The sequence below is a fragment of the Cricetulus griseus genome, chromosome 3, assembly GCF_003668045.3.
Source record: "Cricetulus griseus strain 17A/GY chromosome 3, alternate assembly CriGri-PICRH-1.0, whole genome shotgun sequence".
Classification (NCBI taxonomy): domain Eukaryota; kingdom Metazoa; phylum Chordata; class Mammalia; order Rodentia; family Cricetidae; genus Cricetulus; species Cricetulus griseus.
The window spans coordinates 116149880-116161958 of record NC_048596.1 but is presented as its reverse complement, the minus strand read 5'-3'; the positions used below and the strand labels follow the sequence as shown (position 1 = coordinate 116161958).

Genomic DNA, 12079 nt, shown 5'->3' with positions numbered 1-12079 from the left:
ACACACCAGAAGAGGGCACCAGCTCTCATAATGGATGGTTGTGAGCCACCATGTGGTTGCTGGGAATTGAACTCAGGAAGAGCAGTCGGCGCTCTTAACCTCTGAGCCATCTCTCCAGCCCCATGCCACCTGATTTTTTAACAGATAACAGAAACATACATCAGGGGAAAAAAGACAGCTTTGTCAACAAATGATGCTGGACAAACTGGGTATCTACATATAGAAGAATGAAACTAGATTCTCATATCTTGCCTTGAATAAAAATCAATTCCAAATGGATCAAAGACCTGAATGAAAGAATCAAAACTCTGAAACTGCTAGTGGAAAGCAGAGAAAATACTACCAGATACAGATTTCTGAATGGGATTCCAGTTACTTAAAAAGTAATGACAATTGGGATCTCCTTGAAATTACAAAGTTTCTGTACAGCAAAGGAAACAGTTAACCAAATGAAGAGAGAGCCTTCAGAATGGGAGAAAATTTTTGCTAGCTACATGTAAAACAGAGAATTAAACCTAAAATATTTTTAATATGGGTTAATGAAGCTGGGCATTGTGTCACACGCCTTTAATCCCAGCACTCAAGAGGCAGAGACAGGTGGATCTCTGTGAGTTCGAGGCCAGCCTGGTCTACAGAGAGAGTTCCAGGATAGCTGGACTGTTACACAAAGGAAACCTTGTCTCAACAAACAAACAAATAACAAAAATATGGGTTAATGAACTGATAGTTCTAAAAAAAAATAATAAAGCAAATATTTACCAAACACATAGAAATATTCACTAGCTATCAGTAAATAATTAAAACTATCTTTACAATCCATTCCACCCCAGTCAGAACACTCATTAAAACAACAGGGGGCTAGGGTTGGTGATACATACCTTTCACCCCAGGAGCAGGAGGCAGAGGTAGGCAGACTCTTGAGTTTGAGGTCTACATAGCATATCCCAGGCCAGCCAAGACTCTAACTCCAAAAGACGAAAGAAAGAAAGAAAGAAAGAAAGAAAGAAAGAAAGAAAGAAAGAAAGAAAGAAAGAAAGAAAGAAAGAAAGAGAGAGAAAGAGAGAGAGATAAATGAAAGGGAGGGAGGAAAAAGGGAAGGGAAAAGAAAGAAAACAAACAGGTTGCAGGATGGCTCTTAGGTTAAAAATTCTCATGGTCTATTCAATATAATCTTAGCTAGAGCAGTAACACACACACACACACAAAAAAAAAAAACGGAAATCAAGGGGATACAAATTGGAAAGAAGTCAAACTTTCGCTATATGCTAATGATATGATAGTATACATAAGAGACCCCCAAAAATTCTACCAGGGAACTCCCACATCTGACAAACACATTCAGTAATGTGGCAAGATACAAGATTAACTAAAAAAAATCAGTAGTCCTCCTACATACAGATGATAAACAGGATGAAAAAGAAATCAGGGAAACATCAGCCTTCACAATAGCCACAAATAACATAAAACATATCTTGGGGTAACAAGTGACAAAACATATCTTGGGGTAACCTGTATGACAAAAACTTAAAGTCTTAGAAGAAAGAAACTGAAGAAGACATCAGAAAATGGAAAGATCTCCCATGCTCTTGGATAGGTAGGATCAGCATAGTAAACTTGGCAATCTTACCAAAAGCAATTTATAGATTCAATGCAATCCCCATCGAAATCCCTGCACAATTCTTCATAGACCTTGAAAGAATAATACTCAACTTCATATGGAAAAATAAAAAAACCCAGGATAGCAAAAACAATCCTGTACAATAAAGAAACTTCTGGAAGCATCACCATACCTGACAAATTCTACTATAGAGCTACAGTAATGAAAACAGCTTGGTATTGGAATAAAAACAGACAGGTGTACCAATGGAATCAAATCAAAGACCCTGACATCAATCCACACACCTACAAACACCTGACTTTTGACAAAGAAGCTAAAACTATAAAATGGAAAAAAGAAAACATCTTCAACAAATGGTGCTGGCATAACTGGATGTCGACATGTAGAAGAATGCAAATAGATCCATATCAATCGCCATGCACAAAACTCAAATCCAAATGGATCAAAGACCTCAACATAAAATCAACCACACTGGACCTCACAGAAGAGAAAGTGAGAAGTAGCCTTGAATGCATTGGCACAGGAGACCATTTCCTAAATATAACACCAGTAGCACAGACACAGATCAACAATGACCTTTTGAAACTGGAAAGCTTCTGTAAAGCAAAGGACACTGTCAACAAAACAAAACGGCAGCCTACAGAATGGGAAAAAGATATTCACCAATCCCACATCTAACAGAGAACTGTTCTCCAAAATATACAAAGAACTCAAGATACTAGACATCAAAAGACCAAATAATCCAATTAAAAAATGGGGTACAGATCTAAACAGAGAACTCTCAATAGAGGAATCTCAAATGGCTGAAGGACACTCAGGGAACTGCTTAACATCCTTAGTCATGAGGGAAGTGCAAATCAAAACAACTCTGAGATACCATCTTACACCTGTCAGAATGGCCAAGATCAAAAGCACTGATGCCAGCTTATGCTGGAGAGGATGTGGAGTAAGGGGAACTCTCCTCCATTGCTAGTGGGAGTGCAAACTTGTACAGCTGCTTTGGAGATCAGCACAGTGCTTTCTCATAAAATTGGGAATCAATCTACCTCAGGACCCAGCAATACCACTTTTGGGCATATACCCAAAGAATGCACACTCATACCACAAGGACCTTTGTACAATTATGCTCATAAAAGCATCATTCTTAAGAGCCAGAACCTGGAAGCAACCTAGATGCCCCTCAATTGAAGAATGGATAAAGAAAATGTGGTACATTTACACAATGGAGTACTACTCAGCAGTAAAAAACAATAACATCTTGAAATTCAAAGGCAAATGGACAGAATTAGAAAAAAAATCCTGAGTGAGGTAACCCAGACCCAGAAAGACAATTATAGTATGTACTCACTCATAGGTGGATGTTAGACATAAAGCAAAGGATAACTAGCAGGCAGTCCACAACCCCAGAGAACCTAGGCAACAAAGAGGACCCTAGAGAGATACATGGATCCTCCTAAGAATGGGAAAAAAGACATCTCCTGAGCAAATTGGGAGCATGGGGGGTATGGAGGAAGGTGGAAAGAGACAGGAGGAGGGAAGGGGAGTGGGAAAAATGTATAGTTCAATAAAAAGTAAAAAGATAAAAATATATATGAAATAAGCAAAAATTGTTCTTATTGCTCTTAAAAAGGACCAGAGTTTGTTTCCCAGCACCCACATCTGGCAGCTCACAACTACCTCTAACTTGAGCTCCAGAGACTCCAACACATATGGCTTCCATGAACACTTACACTCAATGGTGTACAAACACAATTTTAAAATAAAATAGCTGGGCAGTGGTGGCACACACCTTTAACCCCAGCACTTGTGAGGCAGAGGCAAGCGGATCTCCGTGAGTGCAAGGCCAGCCTGGTCTACGCATGAGTTCCAACACACACACACCACCAAATGCTAACTCAGATATGGACAACAGATAGCCCCTTACACAGTGCTGGTGAGAATATAATCTACCCACTATGGTAACCAATCTGGAGGTCCCTCAAAAAAAAAACAACTAAAAATAGATTTACCACATGACCCAGATATATCACTTCTGGGAGGCCCAAAAGCTGGCTCCCCCTCCCAGTGTTATCTTTGAACTCAGAAAAGACCAGAGTAACAAACAAAATGTTCTTTTACTCTCCTAGACAGTTTTGCTTCTACTTTCATGTCATATATGCAGACATCATTTTTATATACCTATACAAAAAAATCTAGGGTCTATACAGGAAATAAAAAATTTGTCTTGCTGAGACTAAATTAATTCACTTAATATGTTTATCTTCATTTGTATGCACTTTTCCTGATTGGTCTAATAAAGAGCTGAATGGCCAATGACTAGGCAGGAGAGGACAGGCGGGACTTCTGGGAAGACATAGGAACTCTGGAAAAGAATCTGAGGCAGGGGAGATTTACCAGCCAGACATGGAGGAATTTGGATGTAGGGTACTGAAGAGAGGTAATGAGGTAATGTGACACGACATAGATTTATAAATGAGTTAATTTAAGTTTCAAGACCTAGTTAGGAACAAGCCTAAGCTAAGGCCAAACTTTCATAACTAATAAAAGGTTTCTGTGTCATTATTCAGGATCTGGAGGTTCAAAGAAAGACCTATTAACAAAAATGTATTCTTCTAAAATGACTCAAACAAAACATTCCATCAACATTCTTAAAACATGTTGCAACTCCCACAAAAAATTATGAAACACTATAGCATCCATACTTTCTTGGCAAGAGTTATCTTTAGGAGCTATCCCCTCCCCTACTGATTAGCAGTCTCCTACATGGGAAAACTACATGTCTGTTGACCTATATTTATGTCTTAAAGGCTGCACCAGGCAATACAGTTGCTACTAGTCACTGTGTGGTTACTTAGTATTTGAAATGTAACTAATCAACTATGACAGATTCACTTAATTCTCAGGTCTAGTAAGAGAGAGAGAGATGAGCTGGGAAATGGTTTGATGGGTAAGAGGGATTGTTGTGCAGGCATAAGAACCTGAGTCCAGAATCTACATCACCTCTATAAGAAGCTATAGGTGGCCATATGTGCCTATAATGTTAGTACTGGGGAAGGGTAGAAACAGGATTGTTGGGCACTGTTAGCTACCAGTCTAGCAGGAAGCTGGGGGTGAGGACACCAACAAAACGAGCTCCAGGTACAGTGAAAGAAAAGGCCTTGTGCTCAGAGGAGTAAGGCAGAGTGAGGAGGAGGAATACAGCTTACTAGAACATCTTTATACTGACGATATGTTGACAAGGCAGTATTTAATGTATGCTGAACTAAATATTAAATTTATTTCAACTCTAAATTTTTTAAATGTTTATTTTTATGTATATATGTGAGTGCTTAGATACATGTATATTCACCATTTATGTACCTAGTGCCCTGAGGGGTCAGATAGGGTGTCAAAACCCCTAGAACCGTAGTTACAGATGTCATGAGCAGCCCGATGTTGGTGCTGGGAACCAAACCCAGGTCCTCTTCAAGAGCAGCAAGTACTCTTAACAACTGAGCCATGTCTCCAGCCCCACAATTTAAATAGCTATACAAAATCTTTAACAATATGGCTCATATTATACTCTTTTGTGGTTCTGGGTCTAAAAACCCGGACTAATACTTGGTGATTATGTTTTTTTTTATTCCCAAACTTACATTTCTCCTTATTTCCACCTCCTAAGAGCTGAAATTACACATTTATACCTGCACCTGCACCAGCAGCACCACCACCACCCTCCATATAAACACTAGTTTGTCTTTTTAATTCAACCCTTCCTGTGTATCACGCAGAACAGATTATCTTTATTCTAATCACAGGCAGTCTCTACACATTAAGGGGGTCCAATTCATAACGAAAATCATGAAATGGGCAAGTACTGCCAGAGACTCAACGTGTTCTTCATAGGCCTCCCCATACAACCTCCTCCATGAACTATTTAGAAATAGTTTTAGGCTAGCCCAGTGCATCCCAATTTTCAAATCTCAATTTACCTGGCAAATGATCACGAATTCCTCGATTTATGGGTGTTGTGCAGACTTTACTGAAGTCCAGCGAATCATCCAAAATGGCATTTATCCTTCGAAAGATATTGGCATTGCTACATGTAGACAGTGCAGGAACTTCCTGGTTGTCCCAGCAATCTTTTATCCTTCCTGTTTCTTCTTCCTAGACATGGAGAAATACATGTTTAGGTTTTCTATACTATGATAAACAGACTCAACCCTCTTATTTTTAAACAATACCATAAATTTCAAAAAGCAACTAGAACTTTAGTTTATTGCCTACATATCAAAATACTAAATAGATTCTTTATTCTGAACAAAGTACTCAGAACATTGTGAGTACCAACTAATGTATAAAGGTATTTTCTCAAGAACTTCTTAATCCAGCAGTACACATACAATAATTAGCATGACTTCAGAACCAGACAGACTTGGTTCAAATCTTCAGTATATCCACACACTGGAATATTGGTATTGTTTGACATAAAGAAATGTACTGAGGCATGGTACAATATTGGTAAACCTTGAAAACATGAAAGAAACCAGTCACAATAAAGACAACATATAAAGGAAGAGAGAGACATTTTCATCCATTGGTGTCTCTACTGGCTATGTTTTCCATACTCCTGTAAATGACCCTTCACCCACGTAAAAACCCTAATTAGACACACCAGGCCACCAGAATAGAAAAAAACAAGATATAAAAATGGGTGACTAAAAAAAATGGGTGACTAAAAGGAAGGGTGCCAGCAGGTATGTGAGGGGACAAGAAAGGATAATGGAGAAAATTATTACATAAATGTATGAAAATGTCATATTGAATCTCATTACTTTCTTTTAAAAATTCATTGCATGTATATGAGATTAGTTATTTAAATTTGGGGGTGCTGGAGCAATGGCTTAGCATTTAAGAACACTGGCTGTTCTTCCCAGGATTTAGGTTCAATTCCCAGCAACCACCTGGCAGCTCATAACCATCTGTGAACTCCAGATCCAGGAGATCTGATGCTCTCTTCTGGCTTCTGTGGGCATGGCAGGAAGATGGTACACAGAAGATGGTACACTTCAGGCAAAATACTCACGCACATAAAATAACTCATTGACCAATCAAGATGACAAAAATCTGTAATTTCAGCTATTTGGAAAGGTTGAGGCATGAGGATCATGAATTCATTGAGTGAAACCACTTCAAAGTAAAAAGTTTTTTTAAAAAAAAAAGGCTTGGCGTTTGTTCAGTGGTATGTTTGTTTAATATGCTCAAGACTCCAGGTTCAATCCTCAGCACTACAAAACACCCTGTAGACACAACTATACACTGATACATACATTATGATACATCATCCCAGTAAGGTTGTTTAAAATGTATGGGCTGTGTCTCAGTTTCTCACTGTATGAAATGGTTAAAGATGACCTACCAACTTCTGGATGACTTGTACAAAGCATGGTGCCTGGCACATAGCAGTTGTCTCCACACTAAAGATATAATTACAAGAGAGGATGTGGCAAGCATCAAAAATGGAACCTACAGCATCCAAAGGGATAAATCTGTTTATGAGTAGAAAAGGCTGTGCAAGGATCACTGAAAAAAAAAAAAACACTCTTAGATCTAGACTTATGTACAAACCCTAGTAAAAACTACTCTGGTGTTCTTTGGAAAATGTGAAGTATCACCATTTATTAGTACCAAGGGCAGCTAGCTTGCTGGTATCATTCTTCACATTTCAATTCCCTCATTTTCTACACTCAAGGCCACATGTTGAAGCAATGACACACTAGTTGACAAACTGAATTTCTTTTCTTTTTTTTCTTTCTTTTCTTTTTTTTTTTTTTTTGAGAAAGATTCTCACATAGGATGACTCAGAACTCCTTACACCATTACTCCAATCTTTAACTGCTGTTTGAGAAATGCTAGCCCAAACTTCAATATGTAGCCTGGAGCTACAGAAAGGTGGTTGGTTACCCATAGCTATCCTCCTGCTTCAGCTTCCCTAGTGACAGGATTACAAGTATGTGACTCTACACCCAGTGGACAGACTTAGTTAACTTTTTAAGGCAAATCAGCTTAGGGAGTGCAATCATTCCCAAATAATGTGTGAAGAAAAAACAGCACTAACTTATAGCATCTCTCCTCAAAATAGAACAGAACAGCATGCTGTTATTTTGTCTAATCTATTAAAATCCAGGTGATCATTGAGGAAGATTAAATGCATTCACAGTTTTAAAACTGCTGAATGGTATTGAGTGGACAAATTAATATCCTACTTCAAAAGCTTCAAGCTTTTGAAAACAGAAACACTTGGAAGCCTTTGAAGGCCACCAGAATACTCAATTCTACAAGGGTGTTTGCCAAACCCTTACTGACTCACACCACTCAAAAGGTCTTTTCTAAGTAAGAGGATACTCAACTTCACTTTGTAACTTCATAAAGGCATGAATTTACAACTTGCAGATTGTAAGGCTATATACTTCATTCATTCACTGCCTAATGAACATTAATTAATTGTCCTCTATCTACAGTTAATTGCCCTCTATCTATCCTTGATCCTCAAGGATCAAGAAGTGAGACAAAGATTCAATTTGAAAGTTTAGAGAATGAACTAAGATCTGATCATGTTGTAAATAAACACACAACACAAGCTACTGCATGCTGTAAACATATTCTGCCTCTAATCCACAATGTGTTTGGGAGCTGGATAAAGGGTGAGGTCTAAAGAATAACACAGAAAAAAAGAGAGGCATTATCAAAAGTGTTCCAGTATGGTAGAGTGTTAGTACTTATCAGTGTCTTCTAAATCAGAAGTTACCAAAAATTTTAAAGTACCCTTTAACAATGAAAAAAACTCCTAATTTTTGTTTACTATAATACAAGGGCTATAAATAAAAATCTCAGGATCTTGGCCACATCTGAAAATAAGAAAATCATTAACTGTAAGTCTTAATAGACCAGCAGCAGTTGCAGGAGAGATGAGGACTAATGAGAAAAGTATGACAATAGTCTAGGGGACACATGCAGGCTTGGGAAGCCTTCTGAGAGAAATTCATTCTTCATGAGGAAGATCTAAAATGCTTATTATTTCAAGTAGCCTGACAAAAAATCTAATTTAAATAATCTATCCAGCCATTTTGCATCACTCCTAATACCATTGGGAAGATGCATCCTATTCCTAAACTGGGCAATGTCATTTGGCATGCCCCCTTTCTTATGTACCACAAATTAAAGGTCTTGTTTAAGGTAACTGTGTAGCTAGAATAAAAATAAGCAAGGTGTTTAATTTATACCCCAAATAGCTCAGCAAGTAGCAGTATTTGCCTTGAATAACCACACGGGGCGGGAGGGGGGGTGATAAGTGAACCAGTATTGTTCAGTATTAGATGGAGAACAGTCCTATTACTTTTCTTACATGCACACTACACATGAAAGTATAATATATGGCATGTGGAGTCTGAATTAATACACATGTAGTACTTACCACAGTGCCTAGTACCTAATTATATGCTGAGCAAATTAATGCTATCAGTACTAATATAATTACACCATGAGTCAGAGGCAACTACAGGGATCTCTGAAGAAAGGATCCATGTACTCATTAAATAAGGGAAAAACGTATTTAAAAGCTAAGGCAACTGCTGGGCAGTGGTAGTGCACGCCTTTAATCCCAGTGCTTGGGAAGCAGAGGCGGGAGGATCTCTGAGTTGGAGGCCAGTTTGGTCTACAGAACAAGTTCCAGGATAGCAAAGGCTACACAGAGAAACTGTCTTGAAAAATCAAAAAGGGAAAAAAAGCTAAGGCAACTATTTATTTGATGACCCCCCATGCCCTTGTCTGCCTGGGTAGCATTCCTAATATTTGACTTCAGAAGCTTAACTAAAATACTGAAGACAGCATACAAATTAAACTACCTAAAACTTTAATCCACCATAGATTTGACAGATTCTTTTAAAACACCAATTAAAAGAATGATTTCTCATTTTCAAAATTGAAACTATCTACTTCCATAGTTGAGTACATTGACTTTATATAGTCTATCTCGGTGTTTCTCAACCTATGGGTCACTATCCCTTTAGGTTTGCCTACTGTGATTCGTAAGAGTAACAAAATTACAGTTACAAAGTAACAATGAAATAATTTTATGATTGGGGGGTCACCATAACATGAGGAATTATATACTAAAGGGTCATAGCATTAGGAAGCCTGAGAACCACTGGTCTATCTTAACTTTTAGCAACATGTAAGTTCTAAATTCAGGCCAATGTTTTAAGACCAAATTTTTTTTGAAACAGGATTTTTCTGTGTAGCTTTGTAGATCAAGCTGGCCTCAAACTCACAGAGATCTGCCTGCTTCTGCCTCTGCTGGGATTAAATGTGTGTACCACCACTGCCCGGCCAGACCAATGTTTTACTATGTGTTTTACTATAACACAGATTTTTCTTAGTTAGTCTTCTATTGCCTGGTAACTTCGATTGTCTTGGCATATTTTACCATGAAATGAGATTGTCAGCAAACTTTTTTTTTTTAAATCTCAACTTAAGTCTTTTTATTGTGTACAAAAAATTTAAGCTTTTATATGAATGAAAAACTTGAGATAAACTATCACTAAATTAGAGTCAATAGGTTTACTTGGCAATCCTAGAAAGAGAAAAATGCTAATTCTTTTCAAACTTAAAGCCGATAATACAGCAAAAAATTTGGCCTCAGAATAAAATTAGTTCTGCCTTTGTACATGTTATTAGAATGCCTCATGAAGAATCTACTAACATAAATTATTTTAGATCAAGCCTCAATTCTCAAGGGGTAACAACTGATACAAAAAAAAAAAAAAAGCCCACAGTGGTTCCCTACAACTCTGAGCCTCAACTGTTACTTCAGAAGTGAAGTTCAAGCTACAAAAACATCATTTTTCTTTTTGTACAATGAAATACTCTTTTCCTAAAATGTCAGTCCTTATGTTAAAACAAAGTCACTGACTCTGAGTTATAAATACCAGGCCCATCACCTTATATTACTGTGAGCCTTAATTACCTAAGGTATAAAAAAAAGTGAGTGGTAGAGTTTATATTATAAAAATCATAAGTTAAATGGCTAGAATTCTCAATAAATAACTTACTATTGGCAGATGTCCAATTCCATGTAGATAATGGTATCACTATTACAAGTATGCTTCCAATGTATTATTCAAGCCACCTTCATCAAGAAACATTTATCTTACTGAAATAAAGTGGGTTTTTTCCTTTTGATTTTATACCTCTGGTTTCAAGCTACCAATTATGACTCTTCTAAAGTGTGTTTGATTTGAGAAGGGATCTTATAATTCAGGATGGCCTAGAACTCATGGTCCTCCTGCCCCTATATCCCAAGTGCTGGCATTATAAACATTTACCACTCTGTCTGGGTAAAAATGTAAATCCACTCCATGCAGATTATGTTTTCTGAAAAAATAAAATCACAAAATTGTATTGTGTATATGGTATAAGAAAAACTAGAACTGCTTTGTTGGAAAACTCTGGCCTTGCCTTCAGATACAGTATATGTTCTAGGCCGAGAACATGGTGACCATTCCTCATATCAAAATCCTGGCTGGATGACACTCAATTCTCATCAATGACTGAAGTACTACCATCTCTAGTTATTATTTGGTCTGCTTTTACTCAACAACAAAACTACACTAGAGAGATGACTTCAAGAGAATTACTGTTAGTCCCCTATGGACTTGTAAGAACCTAGGAAAGAAATTTAAGTTTGGGCCAGGTATAGTGGTACACACCTTTAATCCCAGCACTTGGAAAGCAGAAGCAGGCAGATCTCTGTTAATCTGAGGTCAGCCTGGTCTACTAGTTGAGAGACCCTGTCAAAAAGAAAAAAAATAATTCAAGTTTGTCTATGAAGGATACACAGTTTACTCCTCCAAATGAGAGTTTTAAAGCTAGAGTCCATGGATTAGAATTTAGAAAACCTTGGGTGATGCTGGTACAGGCCTTTAATCCCAGCACCTGGGAGGCAGAGGCAGGTGGATCTCTGTGAGTTTAAAGCCAGCCTGGACTACAGAGCAGGTTCCAAGACAGGCTGTAAAGCTCCACAGAGAAACACAGTCTTCATTAATTCTATTGTCAGTCTGAGAAGAAAACAGTACAGTCTTCAGATACACTTATGAGAACAGTAAGGGAGTCGTTTTAAAGATTTTTCAGCTTCAAATTGTGTTTGTGATGCCCATGCACATGACTGCTGTTGCCCATGGATGCCAGGGGAAGGTGGCAGATTGACCAGAGCTGGATTTACAGACAGTTGTGTGCTGGTAACTGAACTTGGTTCCTCTGCAAGAGAAGAATAACTGCTGAGCCATCTCCCCAGCCTCCCAAAAGGAGATATTTATTATGAAACCTGCTCAAAATAGTTGACAGCACATGGCCATCATGACTATAGCTCTTGTCCACATATACCAGTCATTATTAACTGTAGGTACCACTAACTCTCCAATTTGA

The 12079-nt window shown here is 37.9% G+C and overlaps 1 protein-coding gene across 1 annotated transcript in view; it reads right to left on the bottom strand.

The window, feature by feature from the left end:
- Window positions 1–12079, bottom strand: part of Cpeb1 (cytoplasmic polyadenylation element binding protein 1) — a 92743-nt gene that overhangs the window by 67741 nt on the left and 12923 nt on the right. Inside the window, exon 2 of the mRNA XM_027408285.2 lies at window positions 5590–5764. Within this exon, the coding sequence (XP_027264086.1) occupies window positions 5590–5764 (175 nt within the window). The remainder of the gene's footprint in view (window positions 1–5589; window positions 5765–12079) is intronic.